Source organism: Tachypleus tridentatus, chromosome 2, assembly GCF_004210375.1.
Source record: "Tachypleus tridentatus isolate NWPU-2018 chromosome 2, ASM421037v1, whole genome shotgun sequence".
NCBI classification, from domain to species: domain Eukaryota; kingdom Metazoa; phylum Arthropoda; class Merostomata; order Xiphosura; family Limulidae; genus Tachypleus; species Tachypleus tridentatus.
In genome coordinates, this window is record NC_134826.1 from 27,370,582 (window position 1) to 27,397,280 (window position 26,699).

A 26,699-nucleotide genomic window follows, 5' to 3' on the forward strand; every position below is an offset into this window, starting at 1 on the left:
TGTAATATCAGTAAATAAGCCCGGATTTAATAAGAAGCTTCTATCGTAGATTAGATCTAAATAAAACAAAACAATTTATTGTATTAAAATGTATATCTATTACATTAAAAGTGAGACAAAACCTGTAGAATGTATTTTCTTACAGCAAAGTTACATCGAGCTATCTGCTGTGTCCACCGAGGTGAACTGAACCCTGATTTTAACGTTGTAAATCATAAGATTTTCTGCTATCCCAACGAGAGAAAACATCCTCTAGAAATAGCATTAGCCCTTCCTTTCGCAACTAGTTAAATGAAACACGAGTAGCTCCCTTCACGATACCTGCACAAGTTAATCGATTCTTCTCTTTGACGAATCAACTTGAATTTTTCAACACAACTGAGATAAAATGAAAGCGACGTCTTTCCTCGACGTCACTAATTTTGAAGGACTAATGAAAAGGCAGCTAGTCAGTGCCAGCTTTTGGTCGACCCATACCAGACCGAACAAGGAAACTGACAGTTACTCTTATAATACACCTACGGCACCAAATTGCTGTTGATTTTTCTTTCTGCGTTCGAAGGATGAAAATCACGGAACTTTGACTGTCACTCTTATATCACACCTACATATCTAAAATACGGAAAAAAAAATATTTTTTTTCGTCAGTAATGGAATTCACAATCCTTTTCGTTAACCATTGGGCTTCACACACACACACTAAAGTAAAAAAATACAGTTAGTTTATATTCTAGTTGGAAAGTATGTTGCTGAATATCATTTACATCCAGAGTTGGGTTAATTAAATGTCACTTATGCTATTTTGATTGATAAGACGAAGTATCTTTAGTTAACTGAAAAGGTGGTTGCAAACAATGGTCATGAACAACAGCGGGACTAAATTTGAAGAATTTGAAAAAAAAAAAAACGACAGAAATGGAGAAACTAAATAGATTTAAAGTCGTATACCTATCGCTACTAAATGATATATTGGGTTATTTATACGTAAGGTGTTGTCACTTGATCGCCTGTTTTGTTTTTATACCGTGCATGTGAATTTAAAAAGATAGTAAAAATTTCAGCAGTTAAAATTATCTCAATACATCTGCGTTATCAAAGTAAACTGTGCTATTTCGACCAAATAATGTTCTACAGTAAATAAATTGCCACAGAATTTGAAATCGAAAAATCGGTATATCTTTAGAGAACTGTTTTATTTTTTCTTACATTTTCTTCAAAATAACGGTAGCTTAAGTTCTTAGATAAATAACGATCTGAGATTACAGAATAAGTAACATTGTTGCACTAAGTAGAACCCGAGTCCCATTAAACTACTAAAAATTATATTTTTCTCAGATGGGCCAATCACACAACTTGGTACGTCGACTGTGAAATGCCAAGACTTTGGTATTCACAAGAGATAACGAACTTAACAGTTTTACAGACACTTAGCGTACGAAACATGTGACAATGTAAGAAGAATTACGAGCGAGATTAGAAACAAAATGATCAATCTAATCCCGCATGTGGATACCGCAGAAGACATAAAACCAAAACTAGTAATAAAATAGAGTTCGCTGCCATTCTTTGAGTAATAAATCAACCAAACACCTGTTCCAAAAGAACAACAAAAAAGGCAACCACGTGCTTCACATATCATGAAAACAATGAATCCAATGGAAACAATTTAGCCTTCACTTCCATACGTGTAAATAAAGCAATGGTCCCATAAATAATTGTGTCATCTTTGTTCCTTCTTCTCTGTTTAATTTCAAGTCCTTTATTTGCGTTTCAGTTAAAACGTTATTCGGGTTCAAGTTGAACGCACCATTCAAGAACTAATTCTTATGCCTTGTTTCTTCTATCTGTGGCCCGGCAAGATCAGGTGGTTAAGGCACTCGACCCGTAATACGAGGATTGCGGGTTCGAATCTTCGTCACACCAAACATGCTCGCCCTTTCAGCCGTGAAGGCGTTATAATGTGACGATAAATCCCATTATTCGTTGGTAAAAGAGTAGCCCAAGAATCGGCGGTAGGTTGTGATGACTAGCTGCCTTCCCTCTAGTCTTACACTGCTAAAGTAGGGACGTCTAACGCAGATAGCACTCGTGTAGCTTTGCGCGAAATTCAAAACAAACAAACCCAATCTTCTCTCTACTTAGAACATATGTTAGTGTAATATTTATCTTAGCATTTTAAATTTACCGTGAGAAAAGTCATAACACTTTTTTGAAGCACAAACACCAAGTTAAACATGATAAAAATAGATCCTCAACAATTTTAGCGAGAGTTTTCTCTATTAAATCTCGCACAGGTGAGTAGATCTCTTGAATCAGTCACTCGTATAGGTATATATATAAAAACAGAGTTTTATGTCCATATTCCAACTCTTTCTCTCTTTTTATATAATTAACATTCTAGCAGCTCAGCGGCTCTATATGAAGTGAATGTTTAAGAGGAAGGTCTTTCATTTATAAATAAAAAATTACCATGACGGAATAACAAGAGAACATATAAATATTATTGTACAAGTTTATTTATCCATGTACTCAGGGCCTGGCAAGGCCATGCGGTTTGGTTTGTTTTGAATTTCGCGCAAAGCTACACGAGATCTCTTTGCGCTAGACGTCCCTAATTTAGTAGTATAAGACTAGAGGGAAGGCAGCTAGTCATCATCTTGAGCTACTCTTTTACTAACGAATAGTGGGATTGGTCGTCGTTTTATAATGCCCCCACGGCTGAAAAACGAGCACGTTTAGTGTGACGGGGAATCGAATCCGCGACTATCGCATTACGAGTCGAGTGCCTTATGTACCTGGCCATGCCGGGCCCGCCATGTGGTTAAGGTGCTCAACTTGTAATCTGAAGGTCACGGGTTTTAACATTAGAATGAATTTCAACACTGCAATCAGTTTGCGAAAAGGTTTGGTTTTGAATTTCGTGCAAAGCTACACGAGGGCTATCTACGCTAGCCGTCCCTAATTTAGCAGTGTAAGACTAGAGGAAAGGCAGCTAGTCATCACCACCCACCGCTATCTCTTGGGCTACTCTTGAACAACGCATAGTAGGATTGACCGTCACATTATAATGGCCCCACGGCTGAAAGGGCGAGCATTTGTGTAGTCACGGAGATTCGAACCCGCGACCCTCAGATTACGAGTAAAGTGCCTTAACCACTTGGCCATGCTGGGCCCTTTGCGAAAAGACAACAACAAAACAAACGATGGTTACGGTAACAATATTACCTATACATCTTAAGAGAATTGCTATCTCTTTTATTTTGATTTTTAAGTTACGAGGCCGAATCGTACGTAACGTCTGCACTGCGTATTTTAAACGTACGAACATAGAAGCCAGGTGAAAGTAAATAAAATCACAGGAGAAAAAAAAATCACATTTCACTTAAGTACCATAAATAATGACAGTAATAAAAAAAAAAAATATATTTTAAATCAGTTAGTCAACAACTTAACTTTCTGTTTAAAAAAACGCAGGAAAAGATACGAGATTTTATATAAAAATTCTTGTGAATGTACGTGTTCGTGTTTGTATTGTGACTTTTTTCCTTGATTCAGAGGTCACCTCCCATGGTCACAGACCTAATGAAACATAAGATATATTTGGGCCAAACTTACGTCAAACCTTCTATTCTTACTTTCTTATTCTTCTAACTTTACATAAAACTGGGGACTTTAAAATGTGTTTGGATAGGCCTAAGTCGATATATACATATAACCCGTGGAAAATGAAATGAAAGAAAAAATATGTAAATTGGTAGTAGTTAAATTAAATATGATTATATTCGTGGTTTTGTTGTCACGATTTATTACTAGTTTCTCTTTCATTATTTGGTTCGACCTAGCCCAGTCGTCAGATAGCTCGACTCGCAAACTGTGGGTCACAGGTTTGAATCCGTGTCATTAAATATGCTCTCCCTTTCAGCTGTAGGAGTATAATAATGTGAAAGCCAGGCCCACTGACCATTTTGTCTACCTTATAATTTCAAAATTTACCTGAATGTAACACATCTGTCACTGAACAATAATGACAAGCACACTTTCAATAAGCTTGATTTTTGAACGAATAATGCATTTTATTAAATTTAAATGAATTTTTACTAAAGATTTATTTGTGAAAAGAGTGAGTCTGCTTCATTACTAGTTTAAGTGCAAGGTAATCTCTAAAACCTCTTAATTACATTTGTTTTTAATAAGACTCTTTTGTCTGTTTTTGTCCATAATAATGGACGTTCATATGTTTTACCACTGACTTCTCGTCAGATAATACAGGAAACTCTATTTCAGGACGAAGAATATCTGAGTTTACAGCAGGTATATTTGAATATAATCACTCCTCCTACGTGGCGTAAATATGTATGTCTAAATATATTTTATTTAGTAACTATAACTGCCAGAAATGTTCTCGTCACAATCTTTTGTTTGCTTCTTTGTTTTAATTTCGCTCAAAGTTACACGAGGGCTATCTGCGCTAACCGACCATAATTTAGCAGTGTAAGGCTAGAGAGAAGGCAGCTAGCCATCACCACCTATCGCCAACTCTTGGGCTACTCTTTCACCAACGAATAGTGGGCTTGACAGTAACATTATAATGCCTCCACGGCTGAAAGGATTATGAGTCGAGTACCTTAACCACCTGGCCATGTCGAACCACCGTCATAATCTTACACAGATCTAAAACTAAAGATGCATTGAATTACTAACAGAACTTTTGATTAAAAGTAACCTAATTATATATTAAAAATAAAAAAGTTATCTTTAGACTATCGAAGCCTATCATAGATTATAATCTAACAAGAACTTTACATATAAGAAAACTGAAACGTGTGTTCATTAAATTTACCAACTAATAATTGTGATTCCTATATAATACAGTGGAGCGCCATTAAGCCGCGGACCAGTAAACCGCGAAATCGCTTAAGCTTGAATAGTGGGCTTGACAGTAACATTATAATGCCTCCACGGCTGAAAGGATTATGAGTCGAGTACCTTAACCACCTGGCCATGTCGAACCACCGTCATAATCTTACACAGATCTAAAACTAAAGATGCATTGAATTACTAACAGAACTTTTGATTAAAAGTAACCTAATTATATATTAAAAATTAAAAAGTTATCTTCATTAAAAAGTGTGTTCATTAAACTTACTAACTAATAATTGTGATTCCTATATAATACAGTGGAGCGCCATTAAGCCGCGGACCAGTAAACCGCGAAATCGCTTAAGCCACTGTAGCAAGTCTTGTGAGCGAGGATTATCGCGGCTCACCGCTAATTTAAGAACGTGTAAAATCGCGGCTTACGAATTTAATCCTGGCTATATAACTTCAAGGGGATATTTAAAAAGGATTTGCTTTAATTTGGGAAATAAATAAAATATATTACAACAGAAATCGACCGTTAATCTACCTTATCCGCTCTCTATGTCAGCTTTATGGAGGCCGCCATTGTTACCGAATCACACCTCTCCATACATTAAAGTTAATCCGCGGTAAATTCGTGAAAAAAGTGATTAATAATTAAAGTATTATTTTTAATTCGATAATCCGATATAATGATCACGCAATGGCCCGAATGAGACTCCTCGGCGGAGCTGTTGGAGACTTCGGCTTTTCAGTCACAAAGGTTTAAGCCGCGGACCACTTAAGCCGCGGTTAAGCAGGTTGACCCCCCAAATACAGCGGCTTAACGGCGCTCCACTGTATATATGATCCCTCTACCCCAGTGCTTCTTTAACACTGTAGCTGTTTATTCCAGTTAATGCAACTCTCGGCAAAGTTTACCACTGGTAATATTTCAGTAATTCGTTATTTATTGTAGCAATCAATATTTACATAATCTGAAGTTCATTTATTGTAAACAAAACAAACAATAACAAAGCAGTTTATTTACTGACGGCTCGATAATAACTTAAATCGAAACCAGTAAATCATTACATCTTAGAACTGATTACTTCCAATCATAAGCTAAGGAATCTGGCAGTTAAAAGTGAAATTTAAGCATTCAGTTAATTCATAAGACGTCCATTCAAGAAGTGAGGTGCTACTTCTAAAAATATAATAATATTATATATGTAAAGCAAAAAAAAAAACCAACGTGTTTGTCTCTTATCTAGTCCCAGGTCGTTGAACCAAACTTTGTGGGATGATAGTTTGAAACAAGTGGGTATGTTAATCCCCCGTTTCTAGAATTGTAAATTTCCAGACAATCTACTGTGTGATTGGGAGAAACACTATGGAAGGACATTAAGAAGTAACAGAAAGCATCCCTACCGCCACTACATTATCTGCTACCTTTTCCTCTACATCGCACAGCGTATTCCAGGTTTTAAACCTTTTGGTGATGTAATAATAAATACTGTAATAAATTAACTGTGTGAAAGTATCTTTTGTGTCATTTATCATATCACCTATTCACACATTTTATCATATTTATAACCCAAAGGAGTATCTCAACTTGTTTCTTTACAAGTAAGCAAGAAGCAGCTAGAACATTTCCAAGTAATAAAATGTTTGTTTTACCGCAGTGTGAAAAATATATCATGAATCCAACAAAGGGCCCCTCCAGTGGTACAGCGACATGTCTGTGGATTTACGTTATAATGCGGATTTCGATACCCGTGGTGGTCAGAGCACTGATAACCCATTGTGTTGTTTTGTGCTTAACTTTAAAAAAAATCTAACAAAGTGTTTACTTCATAAATTCTTTCTATATTCTGTTGTATATAAAATGCATTGAGAACTAGTTATTACTGTATAAAAAAAATCACCTTGTTTTATATACTTTTATACCTATTTGTTTATATTCATATCCGGCATGAAAAACAACGAAATGAGTGAAACTGGAACATTTAAGCGGTTGTTTTTTTTTTAGTTCAAATAAAATTGTAGATAAAACTTACGGACGAACGTAAGGTCCTTATGTTTAAAAGAGGGCTTCACTAGATTTCTCTACCCTATTTCACACTATTTTGTCTGTCAAACATGTTAACATGTTTCTCGTACCAGAACCTATGAACTAATACCCTTGATACCATTCATAGGTTCAACCTTTTTCGTCGTTTGTATTTGTATGTCTATACAAATTACACAACAATGCAGGAAATTGTGTTATATTTCAATACTCGTTACCGTGATATACAACGAAAAATTTCAGTAATAATCATTTTAGAGTAAAGCTACCCAATGGGTTATCTGTTTTATATCAGGAATGTAGCCTCGCATTTTCGCGTTATAACTCCGTACACTTACTGCAAAAGAATATTCGAAACGCAAAAAAAAAAAGAAAATCACTTCTTAATGTATTATGTCACGCTTTTAGTTTTGTGTGTTTTTTTTTTATAGACTAGCTACACGAAAAGGTTTTATTTCATTTAACAGAAAATTTACATACATTACTTGAGAACAAACACATAGATTCAAATTTTTCAGAAATATTTGTCGAGTTCACGATTATGTACATCAAGTTGAAATACAACTGAAACCGAAAGTCGTGAAAATACAGCTTCCCACAGTTAAAGAACAGCAGACTGCCTTGAAACCGAAAAATGAATCTACATTATAATTGCATCTCAAGTAAAACATAAAAATAAAAGAGTGGACTACTTTCTTTTGTATTCTGACATACCTTTGACATTTATTTCATCAACGCTCGACTCGTAATCAAAGGGCCGCAGGTTCGAATCCCCGTCGCACCAAACATGCTCGCCCTTTTAGCCGTGAGGTCGTTATAATATTACGGTCAATCCCACTATTCGTTGGTAAAAGAATAGCCCAAGAGTTAGCTGTGTATGGTGATAATTAGCTGTCTTACACTGCAAAATTAGGGGCGGCTAGCGCAGATAAGCACTCGTGTAGCTTTGCGCGAAATTAAAAAAGAAGAACTTCCCTATTGTTTTATATCTTAACTATTAAACTCGTATCCGTATACAACTATAACAATTAACTGGAATATATCTTGAACACTGCTAGATGCTTTAACCTCTGCACATGAGAATAGTCATAATTATAAAGTAAATACCATAGATTTTGCTAAAAGTTTGCCTCACTCTTATATTAACAACACAGGTTTCTGTAGAACGTTCATTCTTGTATTCTAACATTTCAAATAGCCATATTTTGTCTTTTATGATAATTCCGACAAGCAATCAAGGTATAAGTAAAACTAATTGCGGTGTAATTTGGAGCCATTGAGTCTCGGTATTCATGTAATCCTTTCTTCTCTGTCCTACACGTAGTTGTTATTAAACGTTACTTACTTATTAGAAAGTCTCACAAACCATTATTTATTACTTTAAATCTTAAATTATATTGCTATACGGTACAACAGATGGTTAGTGGTACCAAGGAAACGTTGCATACCTGAAATTTCATCATAATTCATTTTTACCACTCGTAAGCACCCAAATTTATAACAACAACAAAAAAAATACCAGGATGAAATTTGACACTTACGAATGTATAAGCCATTCAGTATTTTAAATTCTTAATTAGCTGTAATGTTTGTTTTAAATTTCGCGCAAAGCGCCACTCTAGAGCTATCTGCGCTAGCCGTCCCTAATTTAACAGTGTAAGATTAGAGAGAAGACAGCTAGTCATCACCACCCACCGCCAACTCTTGGGCTACTCTTTTACCAACGAATAGTTGGATTGACCGTCACATTATAACGCCCCCACGGCTGAAAGGGGCGAGCATGTTTGATGTGACGGGGATTCGAACCCGCGACCCTCAGATTACAAGTCGAGTGCAATATAACAATTTGGTAACAGTAACTGGTTAAACATGAGCTTCGCTCTTATCGATATAACTCGATCCGACTTTGTAGCAGTGTAGCTGAAAACGTAATTAGAAAGAAATAAAAAACTGGACAAAACGTTCTTTAACAGTTGAAGTCTTTTAAGTATATGAATTTAGCAAAGTAAGCCATGTGATTGTCCAAAAATAAAATGTTATCAAAATAATTTTACGTTGCTTAATATAATATTCAGTTTATAGAAAAAAATGTTACTCGCGAATATTATATAACGTAGTACACACTTTCTAACATTTACATTTGTGGTGAATATAATTTATCATGATGATCGGCAGATGGCACCACTTTCTGATGGATCACACTATAATTTTTTTTTTTTACTTATTCAATAAAATGAGCATTACACCAACAAAAGTAAAAAAGGACGCATAGTATATTCAAAACTATTTTAGTAATAGTCTTTGAATCAAATCAAAATATTTTATACATATATATATATATATCTTTGTTAAGGAATTATTCCCTTATGACGAGAAACCAATTGAAGTAAAAATGTATTCTAAATACGACTGCTTTGGGTACTAAAACATTAAAGTACAGAACTGTATTTTATTTAAAATTTTAATACCCATAATAGCCGTTTCTCAGAATACAAGGAATTATTAATTTTGAGTTTATAAAACATTTTTAGGTCTTGTCAATTTCCTCAAAGTAAAAACTAAACAAAAACATAAACCATTGAAACTGACTGTATCGTATAACTTGGCTTCAGTGAATCAAATAACTCTGCTGTGTCAGCTTCAGAATATTTCTATATACTGCCCAACAGCCTGTCTGTTCACATATTCATTGGTAGAGTATCCCATTAAACTTTGGTTGAACAAATGAAGCCAAATTTATCTGCTTATTAAACTTTGTAAAATTGATTAAAACCTTATGGTTCACTGAAAAATGTTCAATTACAAATCATTCTACTGTTATACTAAGGAAACACGAGCGTTTGAAACATATAAAGTTATCACACGTATAATAAATATATAAACACCACGTTCAAAATTTCCTTGATTCCGTTTTCACTTGGAAGGATATGAAAACAGTAAACTTCAATAAAATGTTTACTTTAAATTTTCAGTTTAAAGATAAAATCTTCTCATTCAAAGCATATGACTAGTTAAAGAATGAAAACGACTTTCATATATAACTGGTTTAAAAATATGTAATAACATGAGAACAATGTAAACTATTTCCACCTTATATTCTCATATTCTTCTCAAGAACGAAGATAACGGATTAGTAACCTTTGCTTTCCTTGTTTGTTTTAAATTTCACGCAAAGCTACACAAGGGCCATCTGCGCCAACCATCATTAATTTAGCAGTGTAAGACTAGAGGGGAAGCAGTTAGTTATCACCATCCACCGCCAACTCTTGGGCTACTCTTTTGGCAACGAATAGTGGAAATGACCATGTGACGGCTGAAAGGGCGAGGATGTTTGGTGTGGCAGAGATTCGAATCCGCAATCCTCAGAATACGAGTCGAGCGCCCAAACCACCTTCCTACAAATGCTTACTGATAATGACAGTCATAAGAAACACAGTTGCTCATACCTATGAAGAACACGATACATCCAGCGACCACAAACTACGTGACTAAACCTGTTTTAAAATGTAAAATTAAGAAATGACATTATGAATCTTTTCTTAAATAGCGACAACTTATACGTGTTTATCATTAGGCTTAACTAATTTGTTACATGCGTTTCTGAATATCAGGTTTTAACTACACACCTGAAACTCTAATTGCTTGTATTAATAGAATATAATACATATTAAACAATCAGTACAAAAAAATCCACAAAAAAAACTGCCACAATCAGCTGAGTACAACAGTTTTAACTATACACCTGGAACTCTAATTGCTTACATTAATAGAACACATATTAAACATTCAGTACAAAAAACTGTCACAATTAGCCGAGTACAACAGTTTCAAGTTAGTTCAAAGTTCCTCATTAAAACGTAACATATTTAGAACAATAATAAAAATTACTTCAGCGACTTGTTTAACTCTAAATTTGCTAATTGGACCAACAGGAACTCCATGGACTTTCAAACAAATTTATATACCAAGTTCCTTATGGATACTGATGCATTAGAGTTAAATAATAATAATTAAATGCAACCACTATTAATATAGCAAATAATCCTATTTTACTGTTGTACTATCTTACACACTTTACATAGAAAAATAGTTTCATTTACTTTTTTTTTTTGTCAATTATTTACGTTAATATTTGTATAAAGCAAAAACACAAAATTTCTGAGCATGCAAATCCCACTAATGGTAAACAACATAAAAACATTGGTAATTTAATAAATGAAATATCAGTGTTATCAGTTTGTTTTTATCAATTTCGCGCAAAGCTACACGAAGGCTATCTGCGCCGACCGTCCCTAATTTAGCAATGTAAGACTAGAAGGAAGGCAGCTAGTCATCACCACCCACCGCCAACTGTTGGGATACTCTTTTACCAACGAATAGTGGGATTGACCATCACACTATAACGCTTTGTGGATTCAAACCCACAACCCTCACATTGCGAGTCGAGTGTCTTAACCACCTGGCTATGCTAGGCCTAGTGTTATCAGGAGTAAAAACAACACCAAACTATGAAATACGTTTCAAATTATGAACTGTTTGATAACTAGCTCTTAGTGAAAAGAGGAAATCTTGTTACTGAGTACAATTCATCTCTTAGCATTAAAATAAATGCTCTCAACCACTAAAGATTTCAACTATGGTCAACAGGTGATTGCCTTCACCCAGGTCATTGTCAATGAAAACATTCTACACTTCAGTATCGTTTTTCACTATATATATATTTTCAAATTATTAATATTATACAGTGCCATATACATTTTTTTATGTGGATTTTCTTTGTCTATCATTAGTGATATTCCATCTGCTCTCAAAAATGTTGCGTGTCAGTAACCCTTGTCCAAGCTTCACGGTGCATTATGATGTCACGCGATATATGTAGTGATTAGTTATGTATATTTTAGTTGATAATAAATTAAAATAAAGCTACTAATAAAATATAATTATCAGAAATATTTGTGATAACTAGTGAACAGATATAATTACAGATACGAAATAAAAGCTCACGAAAACTGTGTAGATTTGTTTTCTTTCTATTGCTAGGTTTTACCAAAATAATCAAACCATTCATTTTAAATACGACGTATCTCACACACAAATACGTCAACAATTTAATATATATTATGTTCCTTCTGTGAATGTTGCCAGAGTAATTTTTTTTTGTCCAACTTTACAAACTCAAAACATGCTCAACAGAAATAGTCTATCTCTAAATAGTAATTTAAGATGTAGTAAAACAATTCACGACTTCAATGAAACAACATGAAAGACGAATATTTCTTACAACTATTTGGGTGAACAAGTCATTACGGCCATCTTTATATTCCACAACAATTAATGGTAAACAAAAAGAATAATGAAGATCAAACAATTTCAATGCACAAATTAGATATACTGACATGTTACTTGTGCCATGTATCCAACATTTATCCTGTATGCAATGTTTTCGTTCTAATTCCACTTTCTGTCCTAGAAGCATACTTGAATAGAATGAAATTTACAGACTTTTTCTGGCTTATGTCCATAAAATAAAATTCTCCAAGGTTTACAAAGTTTGTAATGAAAAATATGAAATTCACTAGCTCTTCCCGATTCCCCTGACCAATACGAACCATAAAAAATATTACATTCACAGGGCTGAGATAGCCCCATAATTATTAAATAAATTCAGACTATACTAGGTTCTACATAACAGTTTTAATTAAGGAACATGTGAATCCACCAGAAGATATATGACAAAAATATTATGAAAGCCATCTTTTTCATAGTACAAAAAAATGATTCTTGTTTGCTTTTCTTGTCCAATACGCAGATGATTTTCTTGTGTGTCAAGGTGAAGAATAACAAACATAAACCTATCTCCTTTTCTGTGTGCTGATATACAAAACTGAAAAAAATAAAAGATTTATAAATATAAAACAGTATTTTCAATGCTTATACAAATTACACATCAGCTCACAATGAGTTTTTAAGTACAAGTTTGAAGATATTAGTGAAATTCTGCACACAATTCTGATGATATTGTTGTTGATTTGGAAGTTACAACATAAAAATAACTTGTAAATGGTAACATTCCATACTTTGCCACAATATTTGTAATTATAAATAATTCTTGTTTCTAGCAATCAGTGGTAATCTGAAATAAAAATTAAAAATACGTTCTGTTTCGAAAACACGAGACAACTTGATAGTTTGGAATAACTTGTAAACCTGAGAGTAGTAATAACAACACAATGTAACACAAATTTTGCTCCTGGATAGTACATGTTATTTCTTAATTTCTTATGTTGTAAAAGTACAGAAAATGGCCATTATTCCCTTCTAACTTTGCTTTTGTGACCTGGATAATGAAATTTAAAATTAACCTATTTTCTATGTAAAAATGGGCAAATTTGCACATTTTCATTTACTTAAGGTCTAAATAAAACAACACATGAATCAAGATTTACATGTATTTACACTAAAGTTATACAAAAATGTTTAGAAGTGAGTAGTTTTTCAAGATTTGTGACTGTAATGTAAATCACTTTCACATATCAGCCTCCAAATATTGTCTCCCATCATGTTTCTGTTATACGCTTTATAACAGAACGCTTTTTACGTTTTTTTCTGTTATAAGTTTGAAGAGAAAAATAGGTCTTTTCCATTTACTTCAGGTGTAAGCAACTGCAAAATAACTTTTTGCCCAGGGACAAGAAAAAGTAAAAATTTTGTTAGACAGTGTAATGACTGAGTCTTATTTTAGTGTTAATGAGAATAATTCTATACATAATATTATTATTTATGTGTTTGCAGTAAAATAAACATTTAAATATGATTATAATAACTTCTCTTTCATTAATGATACTTGCTACTTACAAGTACACTGTTCTTCAGGTAATATAGATACAGTTTTTCAAGAGAATAGGTGCCATTTTTATGTTTCATGTATAACTTATACTGTTACCCATATGCTCTCCACTGCAATAATGGCTATTTTCTCTAAACACTTTTGCATCATGCCTAAAAAGAAAGCAAACCAGAACCAGGAGTGTAATGATACATAGAACCATCAAAAAATTGCAACAATGACTGTTCCAATAACAATGGATGTAGGAACCCTCAACAATCAATGCTTTTAACAGTTTGTAAACTTGTTCCCCCATTCTTTTGTTTTCCATACTGGTTTTACAATCTCTACTCACCAGTAAGCCTAAAGCATGTATATCATATCTGCCATTAGCAGTGTAACTCACACAGTGCACCAAGCCTGTACAAGAGAATCAATGAATACTATAATTCTCAATTTACCAGGTGTATCACCAGAAGAACTAGCAGTCTTTTATTAAATGTGAAAAGAATGTTATGTAAAAAAAATCAGTTTTTAAATTAAAGTATTTGTGTGTAACAAACTTCATGATACAAATAAAATATTTATTTTCATTTGAAAATTTGAACATTTTATTTCAATAACCACTGGGATCTCTTAAATAACTATCAAGTTTTTTTTGTTTTTTTCATAACATTGTAGATTTCTCAATACAAACAACATACTTAATTCTAGGGTCATTAGAAACACCACCCAAGTGTATTACAAGAATGGTTGAGAAACATGAAATAAACTGATTAATAAAGTTCTTTCCTTTCTGTATTGCTATTTGTGTGTTTGTGTTTTCTCATAGCAAAGCCACATAGGGCTATCTGCTGAGTCCACTGAGGGGAATCGACAGCCCTGATTTTAGCATTGTAAATTGTAGACTTACTGCTGTATTGGCAGGAGACATGTATCTCCATGAAACTATAAGTTATTTATATTCATAGCTGACACTTATTTTTAATCTGCTCTATGGAGTACTGAAAAGACAGGAACAAAACACAACATGAACCATTACACTGTTTGTGACAACTGTAACATATGAAATGAAAAGCAGACAAAATATGTTGAATGTTTTTAGAAGAATAAAAGAGTCATGTGTTTAGCAGACAAAGTTATAATTATATAGAAAAACTGGGCTACAAAGTATAAATCTGTAATCAGCATACTGGTATTTTGTCAAACAGGTGATATTTTCATTACTGTGCATTACAATGTATAATAAAATCACATAATAATAATAAACAAGTTAAACTGACATTTCTTAAATTAATTCTGAACAAGTACAAATGTGTATTACATTATACAGTTTAATTTGTTGTCCAATAACAGTTATTCAATATCATTTTAATAGTATCACAATAATCAAAATCTGTCTCAAGAAGCATCTGGATAAATATTAACCAACATTAGATGATTCATTATCAGTCAGTCAACAGTTAGCTTTGTAATGTAGATGGATTTAGTTTGTAGATTGCATTATAAAACCATTTTTACATTAAAAATTACTGTTTTTTTTTTAAATATATAAGTAAAAACAGCTCGTTTGGGTTGAGAAAATATTTTATGTAGAGGAGCGAACAACGTGAACCTGACGATGACCAAAGAACGTCGAAACGTTGTTCGCTCTTCTACGTAAAATATTTTCTCAACGCAAACAAGCCGTTTTTACATATATATTTCTCTACAAGTGGGTTTTATCTACATCACTGATTACTGGTTTTTTGTTTTTTATGATTGAAACATAGTAAAAAATAACTTTTATTTTATTTCCACACTAGACATTCTATAGAAAAAATAAACCTTATGACAGCTTCGTTTCCCAAATGTGTACTTACACGATTTTACAACTGACTGTCATATTTAAAAGTTGAATTTTGATATACAACATTTAAGATGGCCCTGTTAAAACAGACATTCATCAAACATTTTTGACATCACACTGGAGACTTCTCAACCTATTGAAGTTGTTAATTCCATACTGGAATAAATAAATAACTGAAAATGTTGCCATGCAACAAAAAAACACACAGGTAAGTACTAAGTGTAAAACTGCTGCATGACAAGTAAGCTCTCAATAAAAACAGTCCTAATTCTTTCCCTTATTAGATACTTAAAATAAACCAGTGACACCTAACTTTGTTATGCTTTGTGCTTTGCAATGGTGAGTAAAGCATTGGGCAAACTTGGTACATACTACATACTACACACACACACACACACACACAGATGAGAAAGAAAGAGACTGTATTGATTTTGGGAAGTGTTTCATAAAGATTTGCTGGTGAAGATTGTGTAGGGGAGATAGGGTAAGGTCTGTTTGGACTCCTACTGCAGTAGCAGAACAGGTTACAGCAGCATAAGTTCTGGATGGAATAGGTAATAATAATTTTCGACCCTCTGTGTAAGTGAAATTGTTAACTGTCTTGAAATGTTTTACTTCTTTTTCTTCTACCCATTTAGGGTGTGAGGTAAAATAAGAAGGATGCGTACCATTATAGTTTACACAATGTGGTTCGAGTTAGCATTCGGTGGCATTGTGGTCTTTACCACCAGAACGGGCACAGGTCATGGAGCAATGGCAAGATTGTTTTGAATGACGAAATTGATGGCAATGAAAACATTGTACAGGATTTGAAATATAAGGTTGCACTTTACAATTCAGATATTCTGCTTTTATTATGGTGGGAGGACATGGTACTGTAAATGTTAGTATTAGAACATTTGTTGGTTCCAGAATTCCATCTTTTCGAGTGAAGATTCGGCGTACTGCTGTGACACCTTGGCTGGTGAGACCTGCAAGAATCTCCGATTCGGGGACAGCTCTTAAATCTCTTTCAACTATGACTCCTCTGGAAGTATTCAAAGTGGAATGAGGAGTAACCTCAATGGGTATGTCCCCCAAGGCCTTTGATAACAGGAGGAGTTTGGAATGCTGTGATGAAGATGTTTCTACTAAGATGTCTCCCAAACGTTGCTTTTTTACCAATTTAGGGGAGCCAGCAAGCCCTTCTAAGCCCTTATGAATAAAAAATGGGGACATCTGCCCTAGAGGTTTGCCACTTAAGGAATGCAAAATTAGAAATTGTGGGACAGATTCAAGTGGTGAGTTAGGTGTACAGGTTCATCAATGCATGGTTGTTTTCCAGTAATGAGTTTTTCTCAATAGTTTCAAGTCAGGTTATTTTTTTTTGTTTTAGGAGTATCCATAATAAATAAAACATTTTGGGTGCCCACTGACCCCACCCACCATAGAGCCCTATAAAGGGACACACTACAGTGCCTTAAGGGCACTGCAGCAATGCCAGGGTTTCATGAGCACTATACCCGAACACCAGTGACAGAGACAATGTCCGCAACACCCATTGTGGACATCCTATGCTGGTACTCAGTTGACTCTAGCCTAAATGGACAAGCCAATTGATCCTGGGGGAAGGGGCACCCCAAGACTGTCCATCTACAGGAATTCAAAACCAAAGTGGTGTGTTGGAGCTGGACCTCTTAACCACCAGGATTCTCTCCTCCCCTTCACGAATTACCATACACGGCAAACATGCAGGTGGATGTTTAGATCCAAGAGAAGGTAAACTGTAATAGCAAAACCTTCTCTGGGAGGTTCCCTCACCACATACAGGAATCATTGAGGGGAGCACTGTGAGATGTCTGAGAATGAGAAGTACAGATGATGCTTTGTATCATAGTTATCCTTCTGTTGTAGCAACACTTTTTGAACTTAGTACAACAGATAAACCACACATACTGTGAGATGTTTCAGAATGAGAAGTACAACTGATGCTGTGTATCATAGTTATCCTTCTGTTGTAGCAACACTTTCTGAACTTAGTACAACAGATAAACCACACATACTGTGAGATGTTTCAAAATAAGAAGTACAGCTGATGCTGTGTATCATAATTATCCTTCTGTCATAGCAACACTTTCTGAACTTGGTTCAACAGATAAACCAGACACTTAACAGTACTAATAGGACTTTAATTATAAGCCTCATGTTAGCTGTCTATTGTGAAATTCAGATGTTAAATTGTGGACTTCTGCAGGAAAACCTGGTGTTCAATCAAGTGAGAACATTAGTCGAGTCTATTTTAGCTGGATAAGGAAAGATAATGAAAATTACAGGAACACGGGAAACACATTGAAGCAGAATGATAGATATATGAAAGGTAACCATTCAGAAGTAAAGCACATGATGCATAAACACATATCCAGACTTTATCAGAACACCAACCAATAAAATTACACAACCTCACATAAACACTGTATATCATCTTGGCTTCATATTTAACTTTATTTTTTTATGAAGATATAGAAGATACAGCTATTACTGATTATGGATATTTTTACAAAACCATAAACTCACCAAAATTTCAAATGATACTTGGAAAGACCCCAATATTGAAGTGATACCCATAATGAATATAAATGGTACAAAATGAATGGCCTGGTTTTAAAAACATACTGAAAGGCACGTACAAACTCAACAACTGAATACTTACATAAAAGAGCTATTAAACTGTGTGGTATTTATAATCATTTTCCTAATGTGTCAAACAGATTTATGCATCTTGTGTAAGAAGCATTGATTGTGAAAGGGCCTCTTCTGTACAAAACAAGCTCAGGACAAAATTCAGATGCACTAGGAATGTTGAAAAGATATGCTATTTAATGAGAATTGTAATGTTAGTTCTAGAAATTTCATTCTATAATCCTGGTCCTGCAATTGAAATGTGGGACAGCACTAAGAATAGAAGAAGGGTGAGGCTTAATAAACCAAACATACAGAAAATTAGGAAAGTTAGAAATAAACAAATGTGCAAATTGTGTGTACGTCTTTCTGTAGATCTTTCTCGAGACCAAATATAGAATAAGATAACAGTGAGCCATTCAAACTTGTATAATAATATAACTGGTTCAATATCTACATAAACTAACATACACACATTTGTTTGTGATACTGAACTACTAACCGTCTTCGGTAAATACTGATAGAAGCAAAATTTGATCAATACCATAGTGATCATGGCAAACATTACGGGCAGTACTGCACTGTTTAGCAGCAGTTATTTTAAAATAGTGTCCATTCCTATTTGGGCTCCCTTCTACTGAAGGTGTTTTAAGCTTCTTGTTAGCATTTGTTCAATACAACCATTTTAATTTTCATTATATCATCACAAATTTCACAGTAACTAGTCTTTATTACTCAGGATAAAGTAACCATTTTACCATTGTTTCCTCGAATGAAAGCATCCCCATATTTATTTTTTAGCTGACCGTTTACATATTCCTCAGTTTGCTCAAGCGCAATGTTCATATATCCATCTAAACATGCCAGCACACCTGTCAAAAAAAAATAAAGATACAACATGAAAACAAACACATACAGAGTACATTATCCAAAAATTAAAATCTTATAAAGATAAACATGATTACTGCTTTAAACTATATGTTAACCAGTAAAAATGAAACCTAAATGAAACATTACAAATTTAATGAACAAAAAATTGAACTTTTTTCTTTTAGGCTGAAACTTAAAGGAAAATTAAAGAACAAAAAACCTCGAAACATTTCTTCAGTTACCACTGCTCCTGCTGGTAATTCTCTCATTGCTGTTAGAAGTTTGGAAAAGTGAATTCAAATAATACAAACAAATTTAACTCAACTCATAAAATAGACTTTCTGGCAATGAAGTGGAAAAAATATTACCCTATCTTTAAGTTAAGAAATTCCAGTAAAACTCTACCATTTTAAAAATACAGAAAGTAAATCACTATCCACTTTCATAGATAACCAAATAAACGAAAGCCTGAGGAAAGAAACTCTGATTCCCTCACATGTGTATTTAATCTTTTCTGAAAAAATATTAAATAAATTAAACAACAAATAGCTCTGAACATTTGAATTAACCAAGAAACTGTAAAAATATGTGAGTAGTAAAAGATAGTGTCAATCTAACTTTATCTTCTACTACCAAAACAACTGAATCAAAGTATCAGCCCATTTTGAGACTTAACAGCTTCTCAGAAAAGGTTTTTTTTATATACAAAAATTGATTATAAATTATAATTTTTACCAAATTACCTGATCAGTCTATATTTAAAGTTTTTCTTAATATTAAAATTACATTAACACAAATAAAGCAAATAAGAAAAATAGCTAAACAGCTTTCCAAAAATCACAAATTTATTCAAGTTACTTTTATGAATGAATTAAAGACTATTACACATGCAAGTTGTTTATGAAGAGCAAATATATATCTATATCAATATTTACCTCGATAATCAACACCAGAGTTCAGTTTAACAACAACTGGTCTTCCAATAATTTGCTTAAGAAACTCACTTGGTGTTTGTTTTCTACTCATATTTGTACTTTTCACTTTTCTTGCAACATATGTAAGAAAACATGAAGATTAATTAATACATGATTTTTTTTTACTTTAAATTATTAAATAAATTTATTTTCACAATGCTCATGATTGCTAAACTGTAAAGATTCATGAAATGTTTCTAACCTCTAATGAATATTTCTATTCAGTTGAAAGTGCATGTATAAAAACAACAAAATGTGGTACAAGTTCCTTCATAATATAAAATATTTAAAACAAGCAGCTTGCCAAACAGAAAGTCAATTATTATACCAAATAAATACTTCCAGATTAATGAGGGTATGGCATATGTTGTGTAGGTAGACACAAATCTTAAAAAGTCCAAAACTCTCCCTCCAATTTTTCAAGAGTCAACAAAAAAACAGTCGGACATCCTTATCCTACTTTACAGTATAAAAAAGAAATACTGCATGTCATTGGTGCAATTATTTGATTGGACTATTAATGCAGCTGGAGTCTACAACAATCCAGTTAAGGCTTCAGCCAATAACTAATTATTTCTAAGCTAATACAATAATACAGACAAAAATAAAACATTATCATAGTAAGTTTATGCTTTTGTTACAGATATTCTGAAAATGTGTCTACTTAAAGATTTGTTTTCATCAAAATTAGTACTACTTAGAACACATTCACTTTCATAGCATAGACTTGACAGAGAATAAATTTCTAATTGTTTAATGTTTTTTTTTACTTTATTAATGCCTAAAATAAGTGAAAATGTAGTTTTCCTTAATGACTAAAAAAAGAAAAAATATGGAAATAGGCTCCTCTTTACCAACTTTTTATTCTAACCAGAATTATAAATAAATGTAGTCGCTTATTTTTATTTCCAAATGTTTAAAATGTTTGTTATTATCTGTTTTATTCTCACATTAATTAAATCACTAGAAATAAAAATATAAGGTTTGAAATTGTTGGATTATACTCTGATTAAGGTAATCATTCACAGAGTAATGTTGCTTTAACTTCTGACTTATTCAAGTTCTTTAGACCTAAATTATCAACACCGATTAATTCAAAATACTGAAAATTTGGTTACAGTGTTATACAGTTAACTTTGGAAACTTTGCTGTTATCTAGAATTACATTTATTTAAATCAAAATAAGGATTTGTAGTTTGAGTAAATAATGTCTAAGTATCTCCAGCCTTGTGGGTTTGTTTTATGTTTGTTGTTTTTTTTACGATTCCTATTTGTATGTTTTTAAAACTCCAATATTTTTTATTTATTTTCTTATCAATATGCTGTAGTTCTCCATCAATAGAAGGATGATACAATCTCCACATATAATAATCCCTGTGAGCTATAGCAAATGATCATAGGTTCAATTTTGATGAGGTAACAGCACAGGAGGAGGAAGGGTGAAAGGTGGTGAACAGAGATCAGTATCTATCTGAAGTATTGGGTTGAGGAATAATTCGTGAGCGTTTTTTCAAGTTAAAAAATATATTCATAAATGAAACGCTTTCGCAAAATATTTCATGTCATTGGTAGATAATTTTTTGCTCTAATAGATGGTGTGTTTGATTTTCACATGTCTTTAATTTTTGCTTTCATTTTCAGCTCATTAAATGGAATGTCAAGTGGACAAAATCGAGCATTTTCGACACCATCTGCTTTTCGCATTTAATTTCTTGCAATTTCGTTTACAACAATGCATACTATATACCTAGGTATTACATGAAATAAAGTATCATAATAAATGTTTTGGGTGTAATGTGTTCATGCATTGAAGTATTGTATAGTCTTGCATGTAATGCTTGAATGAAATTATTTAAAAATGCTCACGAATTATTCCTCAACCTAATACATTTTTATGTAAGGATTATATTAACTTCAAAAATGCTACATAACTTTTTACTACTAAAAGTTAGAATCCTTCACTGAAGATGGTGGAGTGGGCCAGTGCAGGTTAATTACAAATACAAGTTTCTTTCTTAAATACTAACAAAAAAAGAAAGCCAATGGTGTGAGATTTCCATGCAACCAGAGGTCATCTAGGAAGAAGCACCCTGTACAAGACCATTTATTTCTAAAATAAGGAATACTCTTCACTCAATAGGTTTTCTCATGTTACATTACCATGATATCACAGCAAAGGATATGAGGAGAAATCTAGTGTTGACTTTTATGTGTAGTGTGACTAGGACTTTTAAGGCCATTTTGTTTTAGTCAAATACTTACCACAAATGCAAATTATAACAGGTAAATTGAGGAAGAAGCCTCATCTACATCCTGAAGCAAACCAAAGTGCCATCCAGCTGGACATACCCATCAGTAATCACTTGGGAGCTACTGTTATATACTTCTATGGAATATCTCATTCTACATAACCAAGTGATGGATAGGCCCAACCAGACTCTTACCTGGAGGAAGTCACCACTCACAGAGGAAACTGAATATAAACTTTACCAGCAACTTGACTGAGAAGAAAGTTTTGTTACTAGTTTAAATGGAAAGTTTTTTTGGGTTTTTTTTTATAAAGGTTACTACTTTGATTGGACCAGTAGAAGCATAATGTACACTTCACAAGATATGCATCATGCCCTAAAATCTCTTCCAAAACTGATACATAGGCAACTTAAATTATTAATCAATGAAGAGCTATGACTTTATAAGTGATCTGAGCTAATCACCTATAAACAGCAGCATAGTGACAATTGAGTTTTTACTGAATGAATAATCTACTTGAGGTTTGCTTCAACCCACTATTGTAATATCACAAGAATCTAAATAATAGTTGTATATTTTGTATCATATCCAATAACTTAGAAAGTCAATATCTTTCCACAGACAAGAAAACCAAAACTGTTTGTAGACCCCAATATTTCAAGAATGGATGGCATAAGACGATCACAAAGGCTTAGTTACATAAGCTCTCTTTTCATATTATTCTCACCAATTTAAAAGTACTATAATTTATTTAATATGTGTAGTAAGAGAGAGAAAGATCAAAGTAGCATGTATGTGATTCACTGAGGAGTTTCTTTCACGAGCATGAAATTATTTTTCCCCAACTATAAAATCCCTCCCTATGCACATTTGATAGAATACCTTATCTATACAAATACCAAAACTAATAAAAGACTTTATTCCTCCTAAAAATAAGATTCTAAGTGAAGCACAGCTAGTGATTTATGTAGACATAATTATCTCCTTTTGACCTGAAAACAATGTCTAAGAACATGTCCTAAAACTCTACAACAGGGTTACTCTTCATAAAAAGTTCTAACAACAAAGTACTTACTTAATTATTATCAGTGGCTTAATTAATAACTGACTTATCAACCATTAATAGTCATAAATTATATCACGATATTTTACTTCACACAAACTATAGTACTTAAAATGTAATAGGATACTATTAAACATGCAATCAAAAATATAACTCGAGCACTTCATGGATGAACATAGGACAACCAGACATCTAAAAGAAATGGCAAAGTAGGACATTGAAACACCACTTGTTTATTATAAAACAAAACAATAATTACAGTAAATTTCTCTATTATATACTCTGCACAGATCTAGGCCTATTTTAAACCTACTCCATTATTTGAACTGCATGTCTAGGATTATTATATTATACAAACCGCCATATTAACCGGACAACCAGCCATCATAAGTTTAACAGTTTGACTTTATTAGGTGTCTAAATCATGTAAATATCCTACTTCGTCACTTTAGGTGTATAGTCGTCCGGTTACTCTCGTAGCTGTGTCTGACCTTTCCAAATATTCTATTTAACATTTTAACTCTTACGAACTCTTGTTCTTGAAGTTGCACAGTCTTCATATTCATAATTAAATCAAACTAAAATTAAGCATGAAAACATGTCCCAATCTTCAAGTTAAAACATGTAGCTTCGAAAGTTGAAAACAAAAAGTCATTCATCCCAGAAATCATCCAACTCTTCTATTAGTTCTTCTCTCTGTTATTATAGAGATCATCATTAATAGCTTGTAATATTTCTAGTTATTCTACCTTTTACTAAAGTTTTAGTGTAACTTCGAATTTTAAGTCAATCTCTTTTAAAATAGTAACAACAATTTGTTATACTTACACTGTGCCGACTTTTTTGAACAACCGGACATTAAAATAAAAGCGCCACCTTTACGCAGTATTGAATTTCAAAATAATATTACTGTCAAATTATATTTAAGAAAATTGAAAAGTTTGTAGCCAGATGGCAAAACGGTTTGTTTTGTTTTGGAATTTCGCACAAAGCTACTCGAGGGCTATCTGTGCTAGTCGTCCCTAATTTAGCAGTGTAAGACAAGAGGGAAGGCAGCTAGTCATCACCACCAACGGCCAACTCTTGGGCTACTCTTTTACCAACGAAAAGTGGGATTGACCGTAACATTATAACGCCCCCACGGCTGAGAGGGCGAGCATGTTTTGGCGCGACTCGGGCGCGAACCCGCGACCCTCAGATTACGAAGTGCACGCCTTAACGCGCTAGGCCATGCCAGGCCAATGGCAAAACGAATACTGACAGCTTGAATATTTTAAAATCATTTTGGACAGTTATATAGCTTCAAATTATTAGAAAAAAGTATTTATGTGTTTTTTTCTTATTTTTCATTAATTGTGTGAATTTGATGGGCTTAGAGTAAATTATTTGTTGGTGTCTTTCTCTTTCACCGTTAATTCATAATCATAGGGAACATCTACATTTATTTGATGTCAAGCCCCCCGTCACACCAAACATGCTCGCCCTCTTAGCCGTGGAGACGTTATAATATTACGGTCAATCCCACTATTCATTGGTAAAAGAGTAGCCCAAGAGTTGGCGGTGGGTGGTGATGACTAGCTGCCTTTCCTCTAGTCTTACGCTGCTAAAGTAGTAACGGCTAGCGCAGACAGCCCTCGTGTAGCTTTGCGCGAAACTCGAAACAAACAAACAATCTGATATCTCTAGGTATGGATTTTAGGAAGACCAAAAAGAAACAGCAATACCTCGACGACCTCCTTGTGGTGTGATTTTCATTAATAATGTTGCCTTGTTTCAAGCGGCTTAACCTCTTGCCCATGCCTGGCCAGATATCAGTATAATGAAATAAAGTTTATGTTATAAAAAATATACAACGATCCCACCCCATCAGGAAACTTTAAAAAAATAAAGGTAACAATTGCCCAACCTTTTACATAGATGAAATAGGACGCAACTTAAAAATCGGTATTAAAGAACACCAACAACATTCTTCCCAAGTCCATGAATAATAACAAATTTGTTTTGCTGAACAGAATACTAAAACATGCACATATTGACAAAAGTAAAATCAAAGAAACCTTATTAATAAAATCAAACAATCTCACTGTTTATAAATACCCAGCCACACCTCTGTATGTATTTTATTGTTATTTTTAGGTGTGTTTTATAGCAAAACCACATCAGAGGATCGAGCCTTTGATTTTAGCGTTGTAAATCCGAAGACTTTCCGCTGTCTCATCAGTGGACCTTGACTGTTATTTTCCCAGAGATTCATAATCAGATATTTGATCTTTTCCTTAACTTTTTACATTCAATAAGTCTTTTCACAAAGAAGTATTTTCGATCTTTCTATTATTTGTGATACTTAGGATTAATCTTTTAGCCTTAATACAACATTTGATTATCACAGATATATTTTGATTTTAAAAGTACTGTTAGCCTTTGTTTTTGAGCTATTGTCAATATTGTTTTAGAATTTGTATGTGAGATAACCCATGTGTACGAAATTAGCAATATTTTGTTACGAATCTGAGACCCAGCATGGCCAGGTGGGTTAAGGCGTTCGACTCGTAATCCGAGGGTCGCGGGATCGAATCCCGGTCGCATCAAACATGCCCGCCTTTTCAGTCGTAGAGGCGTTGTAATTGTGACGGTCAATCCCACTATTCGTTGGTAAAAGAGTCGCCCAAGAGTTGGCGGTGCATGGTGATGACTAGCTGCCTTCCCTCTAGTCTTACGTTGTTAAAGTAGGGACAGCTAGCGCAGATAGTCCTCGTGTAGTTTGCGCGAAATTCCAAAAGAAAACAAATAGGAGTCCGAACTTCCAAATAAAATACATAAGCAATTAAATATATAACATTTTCTGTTATGCACTTTACAAGCTTTGATGGAAAATGTAATTTTCTTTTATATTCTGTTTTTATGTTGGCTTTTGTTAAGTAAAAGTTTGCTAAAGCTGTATTTAGGAAGCGCAATACATGTAATACACTGAATATACTTTTCAAGCTTTGATGATAGGTGACATATCTGTTTAGCGTGCAGCTACGTAAGTCGTTTATATGTCCAAACAGCTAAAACTGGATGTTATATAATCCACAAATGAACTGTTTGGTAATATGTGGCCAGTTGCACCAAGGAATAGTGGCATTGAATTTTTTTAACTCATGTTCTAAGTTACATTTACATATAAATCTTCTTTCTACTGAGAAATGTATACTGTAACGTGATACTATTTGGTAATGTTTTGGTAATTAATGCGTTTGTAAGTGCGTAAGTATTATTAGTTTAGATATGGTATTTGAAATATTCGACTTGAAAGG

The 26,699-nt window shown here is 33.5% G+C and overlaps 2 protein-coding genes across 3 annotated transcripts; both read right to left on the minus strand.

Annotated features, from left to right (window-relative positions):
- Nucleotides 1-12,589: 12,589 nt before the first annotated feature.
- On the minus strand, nt 12,590-24,258 carry LOC143239782 (U6 snRNA-associated Sm-like protein LSm6). 2 transcript variants are annotated; one of them, XM_076481300.1, is made up of 4 exons: nt 24,229-24,258; nt 20,049-20,158; nt 19,002-19,115; nt 12,590-12,794 (listed from the first exon to the last, which is right to left on the minus strand). In XM_076481300.1, the coding sequence occupies exons 2-4, from the start codon at nt 20,137-20,139 to the stop codon at nt 12,763-12,765; spliced, it is 237 nt and encodes a 78-aa protein (XP_076337415.1). In that variant the 5' UTR covers nt 20,140-20,158; nt 24,229-24,258; the 3' UTR covers nt 12,590-12,762. The 2 variants fall into 2 exon arrangements, with proteins under 2 accessions (XP_076337415.1, XP_076337406.1); XM_076481291.1 differs by having other exon boundaries at nt 20,049-20,155; nt 24,229-24,257.
- On the minus strand, nt 12,801-18,993 carry LOC143239781 (uncharacterized). The gene has a single exon (XM_076481275.1). It carries the CDS (start codon nt 16,801-16,803, stop codon nt 16,282-16,284), a length of 522 nt encoding a protein of 173 aa, XP_076337390.1. The 5' UTR covers nt 16,804-18,993; the 3' UTR covers nt 12,801-16,281.
- Nucleotides 24,259-26,699: the final 2,441 nt, after the last annotated feature.

Excerpts from the sequence above, each read along its gene's own strand:
- LOC143239781 (XM_076481275.1), bottom strand. The coding sequence starts at position 16,803 with ATGTCCCCATTTTTTATTCATAAGGGCTTAGAAGGGCTTGCTGGCTCC.
- LOC143239782 (XM_076481300.1), bottom strand. The coding sequence starts at position 20,139 with ATGAGTAGAAAACAAACACCAAGTGAGTTTCTTAAGCAAATTATTGGA. Across the intron at positions 19,116-20,048 it reads CTCTGGTGTTGATTATCGAG|GTGTGCTGGCATGTTTAGAT; the intron begins GTAAATATTGAT and ends TTTTTTTGACAG. Across the intron at positions 12,795-19,001 it reads TTTCATTCGAGGAAACAATG|TTTTGTATATCAGCACACAG; the intron begins GTAAAATGGTTA and ends TATTTTTTTCAG.